The sequence below is a fragment of the Prionailurus bengalensis genome, chromosome X (genome assembly GCF_016509475.1).
Source record: "Prionailurus bengalensis isolate Pbe53 chromosome X, Fcat_Pben_1.1_paternal_pri, whole genome shotgun sequence".
Lineage (NCBI taxonomy): Eukaryota > Metazoa > Chordata > Mammalia > Carnivora > Felidae > Prionailurus > Prionailurus bengalensis.
Genome location: NC_057361.1, coordinates 39,114,627 through 39,138,385, shown reverse-complemented (window position 1 = coordinate 39,138,385; position 23,759 = coordinate 39,114,627). Strand labels below are relative to the sequence as shown.

Here is a 23,759-nt window from a genome sequence, read left to right as displayed (position 1 = left end):
TTGACGACAAAACTGAAGTTCTCGGGGGTGGTGGAGGTGAGGGGGGTGCCCGGGTGGCTCAGTCGGTTAAGCGTCCGACTGCGGCTCAGGTCACGATCTCACGGTTCGTGAGTTCGAGCCCCGCGTCGGGCTCTGCGCTGACAGCTCGGAGCCTGGAGCCTGCTTTGGATCCTGTATCTCCCTCTCTCTGTGCCCCTCCCCCCCTCCCCCGGTGCTCTGTCTTTCTCTCTCTGTCTCTCTCAAAAATAAAAATAAACATTTAAAAAAAAAAACCCCAAACAACAACCGAAGTTCCTAGAAGGTAAATACCTGGCTCCAAGTCCTGTAGCTAGTAAGTGGCAAAGAGAAAATGCTCCAAAGGTACTGTTTCTCTATGTTGCTTGGCTGACTCACCGCCCCCCCCACCCACGTCATAAATTCGTACATTTGAACTTGTGTTTTATGTCACACCTATCAGGGATGATTCAGATTCCTCCTCTGTATGTGATAAACGGGTCACTTTCCGTTCAGTGAAGTCGGTTAAGACCTTTCCCGCAGCTCACGCGACCGCTGGGACCACGTCTGGTGCGTGGCGTGGAGCAGTACCCTGGCTTGCTCCGGGCCACGGTTTCCGGTAGAGGCCGCCTGCACTCTGGGGTTCTTGCCACCTCACCACGCGGTCCCTCTCGGCTGGCTAGTGCTTCCTGAGCTCAGGGTTGGGCAGGATGCTAAGCTGAGTGACGTGGGCAGGGCATGGTTTCTTCCTCAGGGCGTTTCTCATAGTTGCGAGAAGAGGAAAAAAGATGGCTGCCGGTGAGGCATTCAGAGAAACCACACGGAGCGGTCTAGCCCTGTGGTCGGTGCTATGGAGGTGTGGACTGGGGACAGGCTAGGAGGACGGGAAGGGTCGGGAAAAGACAGCCCTTTAGCACGGCCTTGAAGGATGGGTGTGGAAGTAGAGGGAGAGGTGGATGGAGTATGAAGGCAGAGGAGAACCGTATTTGGGGGAGGAAAACTAAGTTTCCCTCTACCCTTCTAGGCTGAGACCACCCCTCCCCTCCCCGGTAACAGATTAACAGGAGAAAACCCAGCAAATGTTGAGTAACATGTATGCCTCCCGTCGTCATGAGAGAGACTTAGGAAAATGGAGGAACTTCCTGAAATGGCCCAAGCCACCACCTTAAATACCATCTCCAGCTACAGGGGGGGTCAAGTGGCCAGGTGGGAGGGAAGCCGGTGATAGGGGGTCACCAAGGAAAGCACAGGGAACAAGGGTGCGCTGGTTAATGCAGATTTAAGTCGTCTTCCCCGCTGGTCAGAGGTTTTAGAGATGTTCAGCCTGCCTTCTCTTCCTGGGACACAGAGGGAGACATTCTTACAAATGGAGATTTCCTTTATGGATGTAAATGCTTTCTACAAAAGGGTGGCTCGGTTGGTTAAACAAAAGGGAACCTTGTACCCAGCTCCTCCCGAATCTGCTGTTTTCTTCAGACTAACCAGCTCAAAATAGTCCATACGCCCGAGAGGCGTGTTTGGGGCGGTGTGTTTTGGTCCCCTTCTCATACAATGCGTATTTCCGGCTTGGGCCCCTCACCACGACCATCTTTTGTGCTCAGTAAGCCACCTACCGTACCTCGTTTGGATTTTCTCTTCCAGTATGGCCCACCTGGAGTCTATCAGCCAGGTCAGATAACGGATCGAGCAGTTCTTAACCCGTATCGTGGCTTGACAGGGAGACCAGCGGACGGCTACCTGTTGGATAAATACAAGGTGAGGGACCTCACGTTTCATTGCTGTTTCCGGTGTGACCTTCCTGGAACCTGAGATACGGGGTGCGTCACAGATTTCTCTTGTGAGATTGATTGTGAACGCGGTTAATGAATATATAAACGTGTGCGTTGCACCTCTGTCTGTCAATCCTAAACAGGCTCAAGCGCACATGTGAATAAATACACACGTTGTGTCGCTATTTGCAAGCACTGCATTACCAAAAGACTTTCCAGATGTTAACATTGACTGGCTGTCTTGGTTATAAATGATACAAATGAGGGTTTGGTTTTTTTTTCCTTTTTTACAATTTTTTTTTTCTTTTGCCTAAGTCTTCAGAGGGTCTGTGGCGCCAACGCCTTGTTCCTTTGTGTTTATTAGCTCGGGAAAGTAGACCAGGAGTTTTACAAAGATAGTGACCTGTTCATAGGAACCACCATCAACGTGTGGGGAAGAAAAGTGCTTCTTTGCGACTGTGATAACTTTACGAAGACTTATTACAAGACTAAATATGGAATTGGTAAGTAACACGTATGTCACTTAGAAAATAATACTTCGGGGTGCCTGGTGGTTCAGTCAGTTGAGCGTCCGTCTCTTGATTTGGGCTCAGATGATGATCCCACGGTCGTGGGATGGAGCCCTGCGTTGGGCTCTGTGCTGATCGTGGAACCTGCTTAAGATTCTCCCTCCACCCCCCTCCCTGACCTGTGCGGTCTCTTTCTCTCTTCTCAAATAAAAAATCAAGGGGCGCCCGGGTGGCTCAGTCGGTTAAGCGTCCGACTTCGGCTCCGGTGATGATCTCGCATTTTGTGGGTTCAAGCCCCGCGTCGGGCTCTGAGCTGACGGCTCGGAGCCCGGAGCCTGCTTCGGATTCTGTGTCTCCCTCTCTCTCTGCCCCTCCCCCGTTCATGCTCTGTCTCTCTCTGTTTCTCAAGAATAAATAAATGTAAAAAAAAATCAAGAAAATAAGAAAAAATAACGTTTAAAAATTCAGAATCTGTGTTCTGTAGTTTAGGATTTTGCTTTTGAGTTGCAAATGCTAAGCTCAGAATAGCTACCATGTATTCATTGAGCATTTGCCGGTAGGCGTTTGTTGTGTTACTCCTAACAACGATTCGAGACTCATCGTCCCCATTTTAGAGGTGAAGAAGCCGAGGCTTCAAAAGCTGAGGTGAAGAAGCTGAGGCTGACTTGTCGAAGGCCATGCAGTAAGTGAAGGGTGAGCCGAGCTCTGAACTTGTCTACCTGATGCCAGAGGCTTCCGTTTTCATTTACAGCCGGCCCTCTGCCTGCCTGCAGCTTGGGCTCCGTGTTCTCCGGTCGAGCAACCGAAATGGAAATCTGAATGCTTTTCTTTTCACTGAATTCCTGCTTACTGCAACGGGCATACTGCCTATCTGAGTTCTCTGAGTCTCTCGTGCCAGTTTGTTCTACCTTTCCTGGTGAAGCCCAGCCACGTTTCCAGCTTTTCTCTCTCCTTAGACATCCGTTCTCTTCAGATGAGTTCAGTTCAGAATGAGAAGAAGTGGTTTATTAAGAACTTACTGGGGGGCGGGGTGCCCCTGGGTGGCTCAGGCGGTTAACCGTCTGACTCTTTACTTCAGCTCAGGTCATGATCTCACGGTTTGTGAGTTCCAGCCCCGCATCAGGCTCCGTGCTGACAGCGCAGAACCTGCTTGGGATTCTCTCTCTCCCTCTGTCTCCAAAGAAAGAAATAAGCTTAAAAAAAAAAAAAAAAAAAAAAGAACCTAATAGGTACAGGTTGTTGTAGTAGGACTTAGGAGCTGTGGAGTTAAAGAGTTTCTTAGGCCGGAAGAAGCACAGAAACCTACTGCGTGTTCCGTGGCGTTATGAGAATCGTGGAAGCAGGCAGAGGATCTGACGTGAAACCCGAACAACAAAGCCCTCATTTGTGAAACCTGCCAGCCAGCCCTGCCCCCTTCCTGGGCCCTGCTCCAGGTACCTGTCCCTGAGTGGAAGTGATGGTGGGGAGGAGGGTTGCCGACCTCCCAGGTTGGGGTTTGGAGCTGGGGGGCGGGGGGGGGGGTAGTGCTTCCTCCCGTATTCTTGTCTGAGACAAGGCACTTTGTTACTAGAATGAGCACCTCGCAAGTCTTGGTGTTCCCATTGTGTAGCATTCCTGGCCTCCTGGGCATCTTCCTGTCGTGGGAGAAGGCACACAGCATACACAAAGGGTTGGCACAAAAAACACTTTGGATTTCACTCTTCCGTTCATTAAGGGAATTTGTTCCACGGCATTTGCTTGCCAGATTAGTCACAATGCACGGGCCTTAGGGGGCCACATCGGTAGTCTCTTCTGTTACTGTCTAAAAGTCGTGCTCTCTCGTGGACGCAGTTGGGCACATTCGTTTTGGGGACTGTGAACACGAGGCAGCCAGGCATGTGCATGTGGTGGCTGTTGGGGAGGAGTTGCTAGTGGTCCGCAGATCCCTGGGAAGGAGGATTTGGTTTTTAAATTTTTTTTTTAACGTTTATTTATTTTTGAGACAGAGAGAGACAAAGCATGAACGGGGGAGGGTCAGAGAGAGGGAGACACAGAATCCGAAACAGGCTCCAGGCTCCAAGCTGTCAGCACAGAGCCCGACGTGGGGCTCGAACTCACGGACCGCGAGATCATGACCCGAGCCGAAGTCGGCCGCTCAACCGACTGAGCCACCCAGGCGCCCCCGAATTTGGTTTTTAATAAATGTCGGTGCCTGTGTAGAATCAGTAAGTCTTTGGGGTAGGCTTAAAACTTGAAGAAGAAAAAAAAAAAACATATATAGAAAAGACGAGTTAACTGAAGACGTTGACCTCCGTCCCACTGAAAGATGGTCTTTTTTTTTTTTAAATTTTTTTTTCAACGTTTATTTATTTTGGGGACAGAGAGAGACAGAGCATGAACGGGGGAGGGGCAGAGAGAGAGGGAGACACAGAATCGGAAACAGGCTCCAGGCTCTGAGCCATCAGCCCAGAGCCCGACGCGGGGCTTGAACTCACGGACCGCAAGATCGTGACCTGGTTGAAGTCGGATGCTCAACCGACTGCGCCACCCAGGCGCCCCTGAAAGATGGTCTTAATGCGAAGGCCGTGGCAAAGGTTTCCAAACCTCATCTGATCCCTTCAGCGCAGAGCCCCAACATTTGGTTAATGTTTGTCCGCCAGCTCGATTTCGAGACTGCAAAGGTTGCATTTGGGAAAATGAACGTGGTACTGGTGAGACATGGTATGTTGTTAGTCTCCTAACCGGTTTGCAGGGAACTTGCAGAGACAGAGTGACTTCTCTGGCGTCCTCTAAATCTAGCCGTCCTCGGCAAACAGATCAGCTCTAGATGCCCGATGGTCCATTTTGGTTGATCCCTGGGGCTTAATTTCTTTCTGCTCACTTCTCTGGGTCACTCTATACAATTATGCATTATGTAAAAAAAAAAAAAAGGCTATGCCTTTATTTTTTTTTTAATTTTTGTTTTCAACGTTTATTTTTCGGACAGAGAGAGACAGAGCATGAACGGGGGAGGGGCAGAGAGAGAGGGAGACATAGAATCGGAAACAGGCTCCAGGCTCTGAGCCATCAGCCCAGAGCCTGACGCGGGGCTCGAACTCCCGCACCGCGAGATCGTGACCTGGCTGAAGTCGGACGCTTAACCGACTGCGCCACCCAGGCGCCCCAGTGCCTTTAAAGCTAATATAACACGAGCATCGTGCATTTAAACAGAAAATTATGCAAATGCAAAATTGTGATGCATTTTATAGTCACGCTGACTTTTTATGTTTCTCATATGTTAAAATATCCCATTTAACAGACACTATTATTACACAGCGTTTCTTGAGTCACAACAGTGTACTTAATGTAAGTAGTGACTAGAAATTATGTCCATGGTGCAAGCAGGGCGGGGGTGGGTGGGTCGTGAATCCGCATTCTCTGGTAATCGTTACTTTGCCTTTTCTGACTTTTTGGTGAGGTTAAATTAGTGTACTTGATGTTACTCAGATACAGTCACATCGGACATCTCGATCGAGTTTATAATTCGTCTGCTTCTCTGAATTCAGAAGACCGCATTTTACGCATTATGTTCTCGTATCCTTGAAGTTCAAACTAGAACAGAGTCCCGTCAGTAAGTGTGGCCAGTGCAGTCCAGGAAGGCGCAGACAGGCGCTAACCACACCACTGGGACCTCCTAAGAGGGGCCAGGGAGGGATTTGTAAATGCCACCTTGGTGCTTTGTAGTACCTTCTCCTATCTAATGGCCCCTCAGCAGATTTGGGGTGGTGGTGGGGGGGCGGTGAGAAAAAAATGGCAGACAGACAAAGAGAAGGGGTTGGTCACAGTCCCAAGGAAGGTGCAGGGGTAAGCTTCCTATTTATGTAGAAGCAGAGGGCTCCATAGAATTCCAAGAGAGATTTGTGCCCCTGTGTAAAACCCAATTTGACTCCTAAAAAAAAAAAATGAGGGTTCTTTTGTGCGTTCAAGGACTCTAAGGAGAAAGCGATTCCATAGACTCCTTGCATGGAACATTCCAATGTGACTCTCCCACTAGGCAGCTCGGCCGTCCCGCTGGCCCTGGCTCACCTGCCGGGCTGTAAGGGTGTCACTTGCCTCATGATTTCGTGTGGATGCATGCGGACCGGCAGATGGATGCCTGTTGGACTTTCCTGTAGCATAAAGGTTAGAAAAGGCTCCAGGGGCTCCAGCAGGAGTTTCTCTCACTGAAGGCACAGGGACTTGAATGTAACCTGTTCTCACCTAGAATTCCTGCCTTGGGTTATTATTTCTTTGCTATAGGAGGACTTGCTTATCATCGAACCTTAGTGGCTGGGACAGCCAAAACTAGTAAAACAACAACAACAACAAACAAGCTGTTTCCATTGCTTTCAAGTGCATATTAGGCTGTACTGATAGTAAAGATGAGCAGCATTCTTTAAAGCATCTTTGATTTTGTGGATTTCTTTCTGGCCTCTTGACGAACTCTGAACTCTTGGCGCTGGAAGCGCTGGGGCATCCAAGATGAGAATTTAATGGTCATTGGCGCAAATTAGCTATCCCAAGCTGCAGCGTCAGGCGTAGACTTTGCTTCTGGTTGTACCGCGTGGCCTTAACGGATCTAACAGTTTTGCCCCTTTTTTCGTCTGCCGCGAAGCACAGAGGGTTGAGGAATGGACGGTCCCTGAAGGATTTTCGAGCGAGGGCTCGAGAATAATGTGATTCACTAATTATTTGCCCTCAAAATGAACATCCCACCAAACTCATTTGACCTGGGTATTGGGTACAAGCAGAGGGGGGGGTTATTTTGATGTTAATGAAGTTACTGAAGTCTGAGCTTTAGGATTCTTCCATGGCCTGAGCCCCAGTCCAAAGCCCCGATCCTAATTTTGTCTTAACAATTTTGGCATTCTTTGTATTGAAGCGCTTACTCCCAAATTATGTAAGCTTCAGGCCTCCTAAAATCTGGGTCCGTATCTGGGTTACTAGAACATACGGGATGAACTTTGAGGGGTGCCTGGGTGGCTCAGTTAAGTGGCTGACTCTTGATTTTGGCTCAGGTCACCGTCTCATGGTTGGTTTGTGAGATCGAGCCCCATGTCAGGATCTGCACTGATGGTGTGGAGCCTGCTTGGGATTCTCTCTCTCTCTCTCTCTCTCTCTCTCTCTGCCCCTCTCCCGCTCATGGTCTCACTTTCTCAAAATAAATAAACATTAAAAAAAAAAAAAGATGAACTTTGAGGTGATTGAAGGCATTTTCCAGCATTGTCTCCAATCGAGATGGCAAATAGTAAATCACAGTGAAGGATCATTAACATTCATCTTAAAAACATCATCTTTCTGGGGCGCCTGGGTGGCTCAGTTGGTTGAGTGTCCTGACTTCGGCTCAGGTCACAATCTCGTGGTTTGTGGGTTCAAGCCCCATGCCGGGCTCTGTGCTGACAGCTGGGATCCTGGAGCCTGCTTCAGATTCTGGGTCTCCCTCTTTCTCTCTGCCCCACCCTTGCTCGCGCTCTGTCTCTCTCTGTCTCTCAAAAATAAATAAACATTAAAAAAAAATTTAAAAACATCACCTTTCTGTAATTTTGTTGGAATCTAGTTAATTGTGGATAGGCACTCAGTATATTTGCTTTTACAAGTCGCTCAGAATGAGAGGAATCAGGCCATTGAAACGACAGAGGTGTCTCAGAGTTCAGCAGAGTGCCATTTAAGAAGATATTTGGGAAGATGCTGTGTACAAAACGGGTATAATTTTTCATTTATTCAAGGAACATTTTTTAAATATCTGAAGCATGCAAGATGCTGGGATGATGGAAAACCAAAGACAGGAAACTTAGGTGCAAGTCCGAAGCCTTGTGGGTGTACACGATTACCCAGAGAAAAAGATGTACGTGCTACGAAAAAGTCAGGCATGATAGAGGGGAACACTCCTCGGCTTCTATACACTAGATGGCGCTGTGGGTGCAGAGGAAAGCTTGAAATTGGTTCTTTTGTTACTTAAATCTGTTGCAAAAATTATGTAGTCGAGAGCAAACAACACTTATAAAACTTGTAATTCTGGGTGGGGGGGAGGTATAGAATGCATTCTTAATTATTTTGTGATTCAGCATATGTCCTCTTTTGGTTACACTATTCAGATTTGTACGCAGAGTTGTATGTATGTATGTGTCCCCTTGTTAGAAGAAACTGATCACGCCCCGATGTGCTGCTAATCAGAGTTTTCCCTGCCATCCTGTGGTCCTTTCCCTGAAATGAAGGTACCAGTCAGTGGTGTGTTTGATTTGCCGGTTAACAATAATAGGGGTCGACCGCAGCTCTACCTAATTCCAAGATTTGAACTTTCCTCTTTATTACCAAGATTTTAATTGCCACAAAAATAGCAATAGGAGAGGCTCGCAAGCCACTTCTGTACTGGCTGCCTGGCTGGTCCCTTTCACTGAGCCAGTGAGAAATCTTTGATGGCATTCTCTTCGCCAATATGTCTTCTGTGAACGGTTTCTGTTAGGGCAGAACAATACTCTTTTGGGGATTATGCTCGAGGAGATTTCACACAAAGGCTAAGGAAATAAGGAAGTCTGAGGAAATGTGAAAGTTGAAAATGTTTTCAAATCGGGAGTTAGAAATAGCCTCGGACCCTTAGCCTTTTGATCTATCAGTAAAAAAACAAAACCAAACCCTCAATTCGAAGAGTTTGGTTGCCTTGGATGACAAATTGATGTGTATTTTCCATTATAGAGTTGTGCTTTAAATCTATACTCTTCTATTGGAAGTCTGACAGCAGAGGGGCGCCTGGATGGCTCAGTCGAGTCGGTTAAATGTCCGACTTCTACTGTGGTCACCATCTCCCGGTTCATGGGTTCGAGCCCCACATCGGGCTCTGCGCTGACAGCTGGGAGCCTGGAGCCTGCTTTGAATTCTGTGTCTCCCTCTCTCTCTGCCCCTCCCCTGCGCACGCTCCCTCACTCTCTCTGTCAAAAATAAACAAACAAAAAAACGTTAACAGGGGAAAAGGAAATCTTTGCTTGTACGGAACTCCTCAGAGTCGTGCATGTTTTGTTGTGTTTGTTTTCCGAAAGATTCTGGCAGTTTCTTTGCCCTTTGTGGTGGGGCAAACACAAGTGACGTGGAGATTATACAGCCTCACCGATGAGTGCCTAACAGCTCCCAGGCAATTACAAATATGTCCCCAGCCCTCTGTCCATCGCTCCATCCTCACAGATGATGAGTTAAAGAAAAGCAGTGGCTATTCTTTCAAGTTTTGTGTATTTGTTTTCAGCTTTATTCTTGGTTTTCTGCCTCCATCACATCTGAGTACAATTGCAACCTGGAGCCGTGGCTGGTGAGAAGTTTTGGTTTGGTTTCGTAACTCGATGGGGAAGTGCCATGGCCTGGAGTTGAGCTAGAGGAAAAGAGAGAGGTCTGAAGAAGGGGACGCAGGAGGAGGGGATGGTGCATGGGGAAGGTAAAGGCAAAACAGTGAGGAATCAGGCCTGTTTGGAAAGGAGTTTGATTAGGGAGTGTTGACTGAAGACGGGAGAGGGCTAAATTCCAGGTTAAAATCTGGGCTGGGCGGGTGACAGAACGTTCCAAGTTTGAATTTTCATATCATTGGGAACATCACAGAAGGACAGAAAAGAGTCAGAAATGGGGATGTGATGACAAAAGAGAAATGTTTACTTACTTGACATAGGCAGTTTCTTTTTCCTTTCTCTCTTTTGAACCAATGGCGATTATTGAGTGACTTCTTTGGTTTCTGTAAACATGATTGAAACCTACCCTCCGAGGATTCTGCTGTGTTTTCTTTGAAAGAGTTTAAAATAGTCCATCTTGAAAACATAACAAACCTTTCAAAACAGCCACAATCGGGGCGAAAAACAAAACAAAACAAAACAAAAAACCCAAAGCAACCCAAACCAAAATAAAAACCATTGACGTCTCGTTTGCCTTTGTTTTGTTACAGAGAACTTTACCTCGATTTCGTGCAAGGCTCCTCCTCCTCCAAAGATAGAAAGGAAATTTCCACCTTATAACGGCTTTGGTTCCGAAGAGGATTCTCTCCGCACCTGCATAGGCCTCGTGCCCACGCCTCATCAGAGGAACTTTAAGAAGTTCATGGAGAAGAACAGGTGCTTGAGGGAACCATGATTTGGGTCTGATCTTTCCCAGATGTGTCGGGTTTATACTGTAGGCCTCATGGTGGAACTGATGACGCTTAGCCCCATGTAATTCAAAGTCCAGTAACATGCTGTTAGAGCTTTTCGACGGATTTAGTTTTCCCAGGATTCTTGAGACACGATGGACCTAGAACATTCTATAACTTTAAGGGGTACAGCATAAAGATTGGATATGTATAAATGTTGAAAAAAAAAAAAACGGTCACCACCAGAAGATCAGTTCACGTCGGTCACCTCACACAGTTACAACTTTTGTTTTCCTGTCGTGATAAGAACTTTTAAGATCTACTCTCCCAGCAGCTTTTAAATACACGATAGGGTATTGTTAACTGTGGTCAGCTTGTTGCACATTACGTTCCCAGGACTTCTTGATCTTATATAGCTGAAGGTTTGTGCCTTTTGACCCCCCCCACCCACCCATTTTCCCAACCCCCAGCCCACCCACCCCCAAGTCTGGCAACCACCAACCTGATCTGTTTCTAGGAGTTTGGTTTTTTGAGATTCCATGTGGACGTGAGATCACGTCTTTCTCTGCCCGACTCATTTCACTTAGCGTAATGCCCTCCGGGTCCGTCCACGTTGCTGTAAATGGCAGGATTTCCTCCTTTTTTTACGGCTGGATAATATTCCATTGCAGATATATGCCACATCTTCTGTATCCATTCATCTGTCGCTAGACGCCTTAGGTTGTTACCCTGTCTCGTTTCCTCCGGATATATTCCCGGATGTAGAATTACTGGCCCATGTGGTGGTTTTAAGTTTTTTGAGGACCCTCCCTACTCTTTTCCATCGGGTTTTCCCAGTTCGCATTCCCTTTAACAGGGCACGGGGGATCCCTTTCCACATCCTTACCAAGGAATGGTCATTTGACTTCATGATCTTTTATTTCTACTTTTTTAAAAAGACGGAACACTTCCTGAATTTGCTGGTCATCCTAATGACCAAGGGACCATGCTGACCTCGGGATTGTTCTAACGCTAGTATGTGTGCTGCTGAAGTGAGCCCCTTGGGTGATTATTTTATTTTATTTTTTTTTTTATTTTATTTATTTATTTAAAAAAAATTTTTTTTAATGTTTATTTATTTTTGAGACAGAGAGAGACAGAGCATGAATGGGGGAGGGGCAGAGAGAGAGGGAGACACAGAATCTGAAGCAGGCTCCAGGCTCTGAGCTGTCAGCACAGAGCCCAGTGCGGGGCTTGAACCCACCAACTGTGAGATCATGACCTGAGCCAAAGTCGGCCGCTTAACCGACTGAGCCACCCAGGCGCCCCCCCCCCGGGTGATTATTTTAGAGTGCCATCTGGAAGCCCCTAAAGTTATATTATCCCCGATTTTTGTTGCCTTTCCATACGTATATCTCCTCAAGATGGTCCCTAGGAAATGGTTTGGAGTTGGGGTCAGCAAAATTTTTCTTGAAGACTCAGATAGCAAGGCCTTTGGCCTTGTAGTCCGTAAGGCCTCTGTTAAAACCACCCAGCCCTGCCATTACAACGCGAAAGCAGCCACAGATAGCCCGTAACAAATGTGTGACTGTGTTCCAATAAAACTTTGTCAATGGACACTGACATTTGAATTTCATACAATTTTTACGTATCACAAAATAGGGTTTTTTTTTTTTTTTGGATGTTTTCAATGACCTAAAAATGTAAAAAGCCTTCTTCGCTCACAGCCCGTACAGAACCAGGTGGCTGGCCACGTTCGACCCACGTGCTGTCCTTGGCCAGTCCCTGGTATAGAAACTTCAGTGACTCCGTCAGTATTTTTCAGAGTCTTGTTTGACAATTAATGCTGTTTTAATTTGAGAGGTTTGGTTGAATTTCGTAACTGTAGATTGCTCCCATGGGTGAATATAATTTCAAAAGCTGGACTTTGAAAATTATTCCTGATATACACAAGGAAAAATCTGCCCCTCCCATCAATATGTATAGAATGTGGGAACTGCCCATGGCTGCTGTTTACTTCTGCAGGGAGAGCAGGCCCTGGTGAGGGAAGTTGGGGGAAAAAGTGGGAAAATGTCGCAGACGTTTGAATAGGACGTGGGCTGAACATTGAAGTCCCGTGTGAGGGAAATACTGAGTCAGGAGAACGGGTGGAGAAAAATACTAAAGGGAACGTGTAGTAAGACCAGTGGAGGAGAAGAAAAAGCATTCTGAATTTGATCAAATGTAAGGAGATATGATTGTAGAACGTTAAAAAAAATTTTTTTTTTAATGTTTGTTTATTTTTGAGAAAGAGAGTGAGCACGAGTGGGGGAGGGGCAGAGAGAGAGGGAGCCACAGAATCCGAAGCAGGCTCCAGGCTCCAAGCTGTCAGCCCAGAGCCCGACGCGGGGCTCGAACCCACGAACCACGAGATTGTGACCTGAGCCAAAATCGGATGCTTCACTGACTGAACCATTCAGGCACCCCTGATTGTAGAACATTTTGACACAGAGGGAACAGTAGTTTTGCTGTGTTGGTAAAAATGCCGAAAATATATTGAGAATCGTATAGGGTGTCTAATAGGCTATCTTTGCCATCACGTGATGACCTTTACCTTTTAAGAAATACTCCTTTACTTTTAAGGACTCTAGAGTTCTGTTTTTTAAGTTTTGGAATTGATGCTACTCCAAGTGTGGCCCCCACACTGGTTAGAAATCTTAATTCTTGGGCCTCAAGAATTTAGACCTACTAAAGGCAGAAACTCTGGCGGTGGGGGTGGGTGGGACCCGGCACTGTGTTTTAACCAGCCTTCCAGGGGGTTCTGATGGGCAGCAGGCTTTGAGAGCCACTGAATCCCGTCACTTAAGAGGGACACCAGCTCATACTCCACCCCCCTTCTAGATAATAGAGTTTGCAGTGAATTTCCAGAGCCGGACTTCCAATGGATACTTTTCACTAACTGCTGTTTTTCAGGGCAGCTACCCGAAGGAGGCGGGCAAGAAGAATGTCCAATTGTAAAAGGAGATGGAATTTTTCTTATAAGTAAACAAGATGAAATATGATCTAGGGTGTTGCTTCTGGAACCCGGGGGAAAACAGCTCCCTGTGGGTAGTTGCCTTAGTCTCTCTTTCTGTCTACACCGCATCAACTTGCCCACAGAGCACTGACTGTAGACAGCATTCCACGTCCTTGTCATGCTGTTGTGGCTGGACAATGGTGGTACAGGCACAAACGTGTCTAATTTTGTTTCTTTCTGTCCACTGCTCGTTCTGTGCCAGGAATACACTTCCCTCAGGCTCCTCCCACACAGTGACCTTGTTTCCATAGTAACTGGCACATTCAGCCGGAGACTTACACAGGAGTTTGAATAACCCAAGGTTTTAAAACTGTGAGAACCTAAAGAAAACGATCTCACAAAGCATGCACAACAGTTTCTTGATGCTAATAAACTCGGAATTGAGACGCGCGATTGTATGTGACATATGTTGACTATATGCATATTGCTGTTAAAAATTTTCCTGGGTGCTAATTGTTGCATGAGGTTAATGGTGATCCACCATCCAATGAATCGTTGAAGGAAATCGTTGGGAGTTCCAGATTGAGGCCTGTGAGGTTTTTAATGGAATGGAGACTTTATTTTCTGGGTAAAAATTTCACTGTGGTAGCCTGCTGGGCAGATTGTCTAGTCTGACTTGGGAGAACCAGAATAATATCTTTCTTGGTTTTTTTTTTTTCAAGTTTTTATTTATTTATCTTGAGAGAGAGCGCGCACACACGCACAACCAGGGGAGGACAGAGAGAGAGAGAGGGGGAGAGAGGATCCCAAGCAGGCTCTGCTCGGTCAGCACAGAGCCAGACATCGGGGCGGGGGGGGGGGGGGGGGAGGGTGCTCAGCCTCACAAACCGTGAGATCATGACCTGAGTTGAAATCAGGAGTCGGATACTTAACCGACTGAGCCACCCAGGGGTCCCCAGAGTAATCTCTTCCTTGCTGCACTGATGGAATTAGTTACTTTGTTCTCTGCTGATCATACCTTTAGAAATAATAATAATAGTATAGTATTACTACCGCTCATAAGCGATTTGTGGTTATGGTATGCTAACCGCTTTACGATACTTGATCTCATCTATTCCTCAAAACAACCTCATGAAGTACATAATATTACTTGTACCCATTCTTCACATGAGGAAACTGAGGCTCAGAGAGGCTATGCAATTTGCCCAAGCTCACACAGTTAATGTTTAGTGGAACTAGGATTTAAACCCAGAGAGGTCCGACTCCTGGAGTTCACCTTCTTTCCACAGAGCCTGTACTTATCAGGGTGTGTGGCAATTACTTGTTTATGTAATTGTGGTGTCTCCCCCCCCCCCCCCCCCCCACTAGATCGAGAGCTCTCTGAGGGCAGGGACTAGCTTAACTGCTTCCCTCAGAGTCTGAACAGTGCTGGCTGCGGACTTGGGGCTCATTAAATATTTTGCCCAATAAGAGAAGGAACGGATGAGCAAGGAAGTAAATGGAATACACATTCACCCTTCCAGTTTTTACGGATAGAAGAGACAAATGACTCCCCACCAGGAAAGCTATCATCCCAGACTTGGGCTATTCATAGCCGTCTAGCATCCAAAACTCCACGGCTTAATCTTCATCTCTGACTTGCTTCAGATGTTTTTCCACCTGCTGTCTCCATCAGTCATGCTTTTTCCTTCTCTTAAGAATTTTTTTTTCTCGTCAATAAAAAGAAATCTCGTCTCTTCCAACCAGAAGACTATAGCTCCCCACTGTTTGTGAGGTTTTGAGTAGGTATGAAGCACTGATCTAGGGGGCTTGAGATCCATCAGTGGACAAAACAGACGCAAAGCCCTAGCCTCCTGCAGCTTACATTCTGGCTGGGGGAGGCAGACAGCGCGCAGTTCAGATGATAAATCAGTTTGTTCCGTGAGTATGTAGAAGGTTAACGTTAAATACCACAGGAAAAGTCAAGACTGTAATCAGTTGCTATGAAAAGAATAAAGAAAAACTGGTAGTGTGGGGCTAAGGGACACCCCCGGATTCATTTTTTTTTTTTTAAGCGTGGTCTGGGGCACCTGGGTGGGTCAGTCGGTTATGCATCTGATTTTGGCTCAGGTACGATCTATCTCAGGGTCTGTGAGTTCGAGCCCCGCATCGGGCTCGCTGCTGTCAGCACAGAGCCTGCTTCAGATCCTCTGTCTCCCTCCCTCTCTCTGCCTCTCCCACTTGCTCGTGCGCTCTCTCTCTCTCTCTCTCTCTCTCTCTGAAAAATATACACTTAAAAAAAATAGCACAGTCTGGATGGACCTTACTAAGGAGGGGGAGCAGATCTGTTCTAGGCAGAAGGAAGAGCTGGTGTAAGGACCCAGGGCAAGGCTAACTGGATAGAACACATGAGTGAAGGAACAGAGTAGACCGATTAAGAGAGGTAATAGAGGATCAGATCCTATAGGACATTGTAGACCATTGTAAGGATTCTTTTGACTTCAAGTGATAAGGGGAGCCTTTGGGAAGTTAGAGCAGGGGAACGACTTGATCTCATTTATATACTAAAAGAATCACTCCAGGGGCGCCTGGGTGGCTCCGTCAGTTGAGCGTCCAACTCTTGATTTCGGCTCAGGTCGTGATCCCAGGGTTATGGCGTTGAGCCCTGCGTCGGGCTCTACGCTGAGTCTGGAGCCTGCTTGAGATTCCCTCTCTCCCCCAGCCCTGCCCCTCTCCCCGACTCGCACTCTAAAATAAAAAAATAAAAAATAAAAAAATCACTCTAGCTGCAGCGTAGAGAGTAGACTGTAGAAAGGCGATGGTAAGAGTAAAGATTAGTTCAGAGGCTACTGCAGCGGTCCAAGAGAAAAGTTACGACGGCTCGGATCTGGGTGGGTGCCGTGGAAGTGACGAGACAGCAGATTCCAGAAATATTCTGAAAGGTTGAATTAATGGGATTCCCTGACAGATTTGGACCGGAGGTCTGAAAGAAGAGAGGTGTTTGTAAAGATGACTCCCAAGGTTTTGACCTGGAAGGATAAGGTTGCCATCTACCGAGATGAGAAAGACTATCGGTAGAGTAGGTGTGGGGCAAGAACAGAAGTTCGGTATGGGCACAAGTGAAATTTGAGATGTCTCTTTGCTATCAAGTGGAGCTCCTGAGTAGGCAATTGGATATATATACAGGTCTGCGGTTTGGGAGACAGGTCTGAGTTAGAGACTGAAGTTTGGAAGTCATCAGCATGGGATTTAAAGACCTAATATTAGAAGAGATCACCAAGGGAGTGAGTATACACTGAGAAGTGGATGACCAAGCTATTCCTTGTAGAGTACCGTATTTATAAAAACAAAAGAGCGATCCACGTAGAAGTGGGCCTGTGCAGTTCAAACCCGTGTCGCTCAAGAGTCAACTGTATGGTGTAGGTGGTTACGGCAAATACCTGTAGGGGTGTGTGTTTGAACCTGTCCTGTGGCCCGGAAAGCCAGGTCGAGCAATATATAGGTGGTATAATAGGAAGCAGGGAAAATGCTAGTTGTTCGAGCGCTAGGAGTATTGTGATAAAAAGAAAGTTTAGACAGTTTTGATCATTAGTTTATTAGTCAAGGAAATAGCTGAAGATACTAGCAGTGTTTTTCAAAGTGTGCTCTGGGGGACCGCTTCATCAGAATCTCCCGGGGAGCTTATTAAAAATGCAGGTTTCTGGAGATGCAAGCTAACTACCGAATCCGTATCTCTGGGGCGGGGGGGGGGGGGTGTAGGACTCTGGATTCTGTATATTTAACAACTTCCCCGGGTGACCTTTAAACACAACAAGGTTTGTGAACCGTGGCTCTAAAGATTTTGTTTGAGTAAATCATATTCCTGACTGATGAGTTCTCCAGAACACAAGACATAGGTGAACAAAAGGCATTTTCAATGTGAAAAACCCACACTAACCATCCACACTTCTAAATGTATGGAAGTTCTAAGAAGCTAAGTTTACAGTAGTGTCCTTCAGTTGTTTGGGTGGTATTTCAGGTATTTGTAACAGTTAATGGGTCTTTCATGAGACAGGGGTTATATAATCTGTTACTTACTATTTTTTTAAGGTTTATTTATTTTTGAGAAAGAGAGTACAAGTGAGGGGCAGAGAGAGAGAGAGAGACAATCCCAAGCAGGCTCCACACTGTCCGTGCAGAGCCCGATGCAGGTTCGTGAGAACCGTGAGATCATGACCTGAGCCAAAATCAAGAGTCAAATGCTTAGCCTACTGAGCCACCCAGGTGCCCCCATAATCTGTTACTCACAAATCTATTTATGCACCAGAGAAGATGGTTGACCAGGTATAGCTGCCCCCATGCTATCTGAGGTCTGTCTGAAGCCACAGAAACTAGGAAGGAAGGAGACAGAGCTGTGGGCACCTGGCTGTTTGGCCCGGGCTACCCTAAGGCTAGCCTCCCAAACCGCTACTTCCCATCTCCCGTGAGGCCTTACGCCAACATAGCTGGGAATTTGGTACCACGCCTTTTCAGCCGTTTCTTTGGACACTTGGGAGAAAGGGGCAGAGAAAGGCAAGTCGGAAATCCGATTTTTGTTGTTGTGTCTTCGTCGCTGTGACCGCAGGGAAAGGATACTTTTCGGCATAGGAGAATCTGAAAGCGGGGGGCCTCCCTGCTTCGAGCTGTGACAGGGAAGTGATGAAGTTCATGGTTTATTTTACTCTGTGCCTCCTTGAGGCAAGGATTTTGATGATCAAACTCCTCCCCGAGGGTTGAGGATTTTACAAAGCCGTGCTTCTCCTGATGGACCATGAATTAATTTTAATTTCTTCAATGACCAGGCAGTGAACTTTGGGAACTTTTTTTTTTTTAAGTTTTATTTATTTATTTTGAGTGAGCGTGCTTGCAAGCTGGGGAGAGTCAGAGAGAGAATCCCAAGCAGGCTCTGTGCTGTCGGGGTGGAGCCTGATGCAGGGCCGGAACTCCTGAACCGTGAGATCGTGACCTGAGCCGAAACCAAGAGTCAGATGCTGAACCGACTAAGCCACCCAGGCGTCCCTGGGAACTTTTGATCCTAGAATTTGATCCCTTCTTCCATCTATCGGACTGTTGTATTCTAAGTGCAAGTTTCAATCTATGTGGGTCTTTTAACAACTTTCTACATTTATGGGGTGCCTACAATGCAAAAAATATTCTATTAGACGATGGTTTATAAAGACACGTAATAGGCACTCACAGTATGGGTGATATGTGCTATAAAGGGGCAGGTCTATCATATTTAATGTAGTACAGGGGGCACTTCCCCTGGCCGTCTAAAGAATAAGGGATGTTTTAACTAACTGAGAAAACTGCTCTGCATTTGGATCGAAAGCCTTAATAAGAAGGTGGCTGAACTTTTTTCGACTTCAGAGAGTTTGTATCACTATCCAAACTGTAGCACATCCCGTGGATGGGGGAGATGGGTGAAGGAGGTCAACAGGTACAAACTTCTAATTATAAAACAAGTCCTGGGGATGTAATACACAGTATGGTGATTATAGTTAATAATACCGTATTGCATGTTTGAAACTTGTGAAGAGAGTAGACCTTAAAAGTTCTCATCACAAGAGACTCTTAAATACTGAGAACAAACTGAGGGTCGATGGGGGGTCGGGGGGAGAGGGGAAAGTGGGTGATGGGCACGGAGGAGGGCACCTGTTGGGATGAACACTGGGTGTTGTATGGAAACCAATTTGACAATAAATTATACTTAATAAAAGATCTCATCACAAGAAACACAACGTATATGTGATGACGGATTGTGAGTAGACTTATTTTGGTGACCACATTGAATCATTATGTTGTATACCTGAAAATGATACCGTGTTGTAAGTCAGTTATACTGCAGTTAAAAAAAATATATATAGCACACCTTTTGCAAGTTTTTTTTTTATTTTAACGTATGTAATAAGGCTGTAACTCTCATTTCTCTTCCATTTAGCTATGGCAACATAAGCAATATACTCCGGTTTTTTGCAAAACTAATCACACACAAACGTGTGGAACGGGACAGGATGTTTGTCATTTCGTACTTTCTCAGCGATGACACGATTTCAGTGTTTGAACCTATAGAGAGGAATTCAGGTAGGAGACACAGCTCTCTTCTAGCAATTTTCTCAGAACAAGTAGTTGTCTCTTCATTTTTTTTTTTTTAATGCTTATTTCTTTATTTGGAGAGAGAGCATGCACGCAAGAGCGGGGTTAGGGGCAGAGAGAGATAGAGACAGAACCCCAAGCAGGCCCTGCCCTGTCAGCACAGAGCTTGACGCGGGGCTCAATCCCATGAGCCATACGATCATGACCTGAGCGGAAATCAAGGGTCAGACGCTTAGCCGACCGAGCCACCCAGGCGCCCCACAGCCTAGATGACTAAGATCGTGGCTTTCTTCTTCTTCCTTTTTTTTTTTTTTTAACCACTGAACTTCACTTTACAAAGCTCTCTTAAATGGGAACCCAGACATATAAAATGATGAAAGAGGAACAGTTTGGTTGACTCCGGGCTGGGGGACTCTGGATGCTTCCTTCTGGATACTGTTCCCCTTTCCTCTGTGGCCTCTGAGGTTCCTCTGTGGAGTCCAGGAGCTTCCGAATCATGGTCTGTTCCACCCAAACACAGCAAGACGAGGAAATCTGTATTTTTGAGTACCACGTGTAAAATTTTTGCATAACTCTAAGACAGTCCCAGATTAACAGATTTCATCTTCAGTGCCTCCCTTCCTCTGGCTTCTCTGTCCGTCTGAGGCTCAGGCCACGGTTCCAGCACCCGGGTGCACGGAACGCGTCTCTGCAGCGTGCTGATACCGTGGACGTGGCTGAGGAGAACCACTGATTTTGACTCCCCGGATTATGGAACTGCAGGGCTCTGTTCTTTGTCCCAACACGTTGAAAACTTGTATCTGTGCTGAAGGCACATCTGGGAAGAATCATCAGTGGTGTGCTGGAGAACCGGCTCTCTGAAAACAATTTAAAAAGCCCCAATTTGTCAAAACATTTGCCAACTGCCATGGTTGTAGATGCCCCAGCCATAGTCCATTTCAAGCAAGCAACACTAACAACTGGCTTGAAAATCCCTAAAAATTTAACAGGCGGCCATTATGAGCTTGTATGAGCCATTCTGCACACCGATGAATAGCGAACGATTTGTAGAGCTAAGGCTGCGTAGTGATCTGAATAAGGGATCAGCTCTTAAAATACGAAATCACATAGGAGTCATGCTCTTCAGGGTCAAAAGATCAACCCTGGGGGCGCCCGGCTGGCTCAGTTGGTAGAGCATGTGACTCTTGATCTCAGGGTGGGAAGTTCAAGCCCCGTGTCGGGTGGGGAGCCTATAAAAAAAAAAAAAACCCAACAAAACTGTACATCTAGAATGGGGAAGAGTCTGGCCACACAGATTGTAGCACTCAGAAAACAGGGTGCTGGAAATCAGCTGTAAGCTTACTAATTATAGTAGCAGCCATGATTGAGTACCCACTGTTTACCCTTACAAGAACTTTATGAGGTTTTGTGTTAGTCTGGATCCTCCAGGGGCAAACCTCAAGATGAGACTGAACGTACAAGAGATTTATTAGGCGAAATGCTGGCGAGGGAAACTGTAGAAGGAGCCCGAAGAGGCCGGAGAGCTGACGGACAGCAGTGCCTGTCTGACTCCTGTGACGGACAGAGGGAAGGAAGAAAGGAAAGAGAATGTCTTAGGTTGCAGGGGGCTTCTGAGCACGTTTTAGCAAGGCTGACCAGGAGTCCTGGAGCCAAAGTCGCTCTTTGGAGGGGCCTCCCTCTTGCAGGAATGGGCCTACGTCAGTATCCCTGCCTTACCCAGCAGGCTGTGGGAAGCGTGACCTCGGTCCAAACCCCGGGGGTGGCTTTCAGAGCCTAGCTGCCGAGGCCTTTGCTAACTGCGTTCCCCACAACAGATGACCTGAAAGGCACGTTTTCATAGCCCCCTGCAAATTTCATTCCCATTCGATTGGTGAGAATTCAGAAGGGTTCAGAGACCTGCAACAACTCCTGAAGATCATCCAGCAAGGTACAGAGCCAGGCGCTCTCTTTGGCTATAAAGCCTGTGTCTTTCCACCACCTCTAGTTTCTGAATGTGTCAGGAGTGGGATGAAGCTGACCCCCGAAGTTCATCTGGCTTCGTGCTGTACTCAGATGCCTTGAAGGTTTCAAATCCGCACCCGTTAGAAGATACCGGATCCCCGTCTTGAGTTCTTCTCATTGCTTTGCAAGAGGCAAAAATCAAATGACCCCCAGAGGAGAGCAGATGAAATGGTCAGAATTCTGGAAAGTAAGAAATGTGGGGCATTGCTACAGGAAGCAAAGATATGTAGCCTGTAGGAAAAGTAAAAAAAAAAAAAAAAAAAAGTTCTGGGACTCCCATAGTTATCTTCAGACAGTTAAGTAAGCTCCTTTCCAAAAGCAGGGCATCTTTGGGGCATCTGGGTGGCTCGGTCGGTTGAGCATCCGACTTCGGCTCAGGTCATGATCTCGTGGTCCGGGAGTTCGAGCACCGCGTCGGGCTCTGCGCTGACAGCTCAGAGCCTGGAGCCTGCTTCGGATCCTTTGTCTCTGACTCTCCCTCCCCCTCCCCCGTTTGTGCTTGTGCGTTCGCTCTTTGTCGCTCTCTCTCTCTCAAAAATAAACATCAAAAACAGGGCATCGTCTATTTAAGCTGCACGTTGCAATAAATATAAGACGCCATCTGGGACAAATAGGTGGAAATAAGCTCAGGTAAGGAACGTTCTACGTGGTACTATCCAAACGTGCTCTAAAGCTGAGTGTCTTCCTGAGGCCCCAGTTCCCGGTATGCTGCTGGTTATACAGCAGGCAACTTGCTCCGTGTTTATTTAAGCGTTTGGTTTGGGGAAGGGAGCAGAGAGAGGAAAGAAAAGGCTGGAATGCCACACCTCTTTTTCCTCTCCACATTCACCTAGGGAGTCTGTTGTTCACCCACTGACTCATTCTCCCCTCAAGTCTGAGAAGAATAGGCAGCTGTGAGTTCACAGGCTAAGTCGTCCGCTCTTGTGTTTGAGCACGAAGTCCCTCCAAAGGCACGTTGTGTGGTTCTTTGAAGAATAAAGGCTACTCATTAAACTCTTTGCTTTCTCTCTAGGGTTTACTGGTGGGATGTTCCTGAAAAGAATTCGCGTTAAGAAGCCTGGACAAGAAGTCTTTAAAAGCGAACTATCAGAATACATCCAGGCCGAGGACCTGTATGTTGGAGCCAGAGTGAACGTGAATGGCTACCTGTTTCACTTGCTCAACGCTGACGAGTATACCTTACGCTACATGGAGGAGAATTCAGATCAGGTGGGCCCGCCCGTATCATTCCTGACTCGCCTCTCCGCACGCTGTAGTCCGTGTGTCTCCTTCACCAGTTTCACATTGTGCACTCGCACACGTGGGCATGAATAATGGATCTGCGCGACTTGGCCACGGGTCCCGGCCTACTCTGTTTACACGCTGGGCCCTCCGCTGCCCAGCATCGCGGATGCCAGGCACAGGCAGGAGGCAAGCCCGGGGTTGAATCAGGTTTCCTGGGTTTTCTGCTGACGCGGACAATGTTTTCGTAAAGAAATTTCAGCAACTATAGGGAAGGAAGAAAATCTGGTGCCACACACTGTGCCGTCCCAGCTAATCGGCACCGGCCTGTGCGGAAGGCCAAGCGCTTGAACAAACAGAAACCCCGAGGGACCCTGGATAGTTGCTGGGGTTGCAGCTTTTCCATAACAGGAGCCACCTGAGGCCTGGTTGAGAATTCAAGGATAAACCGGCCACCGTGAGCTCAGAGAGTCTTTCCGTTTGAAGGAAGATGGCAGATGGGTCCTGTTACAATGTACTAGTGTGGCAGTGCTGTTCTGGAAAAATAACACGTTGATAAAATCCCGGTTTTAAGTGTGGACCGGTTTCGTGAGCAAACGTGTGTATTTAGGAGTCATTGGTCAGTATTGAAAAATCCGTCTGGGAGCGCCTAGGTGGCTCGGTAGGTTAAGCGTCCGACTCTTGGTTTCGGGTCAGGTCGTGATCTCGCAGCTTCTTGGGTTCGAGCCCCGCATCAGGCCCTGTGCTGATAGTGCGGAGCCTGCTTGGGATTCCCTCTCTCTCTGCCCCTCCCCCACTCGTGCTCGTTCTCTCTCAGAACAAACCTTAAAAAAAAAAAAAAAAAAAAGAAAGAAAAGAAAAATCTGCCCAGAAACAATTTATTTTCAAAGTCTGCCTGCAGGGGCAGCTGGGTGGCTCTTCTGGTTGGGCAACCAACTGTTGATTTTGGCTCAGGTCCTGATCCCAGGGTTGTGGGATCGAGCCCGGCATCCCCCTGGCGGGCACGCGCTCTATCTCTCGAATAAAAAAATAAACTGTCTGCCTGTAAGAGACAGAGGAATTGAGAGAGAATCCCAAGCAGGCTCTGCACTGCCAGCACGGAC

At 47.0% G+C, this 23,759-nt stretch overlaps 1 protein-coding gene across 1 annotated transcript in view; it reads left to right on the top strand.

The window, feature by feature from the left end:
- The window catches only part of EFHC2 (EF-hand domain containing 2), a 200,634-nt gene that overhangs the window by 94,826 nt on the left and 82,049 nt on the right, over nucleotides 1-23,759 (top strand). Inside the window, exons 6-10 of the mRNA XM_043569816.1 lie at nucleotides 1,636-1,749; nucleotides 2,128-2,266; nucleotides 10,188-10,353; nucleotides 19,280-19,422; nucleotides 22,448-22,644. Coding sequence (XP_043425751.1) covers nucleotides 1,636-1,749; nucleotides 2,128-2,266; nucleotides 10,188-10,353; nucleotides 19,280-19,422; nucleotides 22,448-22,644 — 759 coding nt within the window. The remainder of the gene's footprint in view (nucleotides 1-1,635; nucleotides 1,750-2,127; nucleotides 2,267-10,187; nucleotides 10,354-19,279; nucleotides 19,423-22,447; nucleotides 22,645-23,759) is intronic.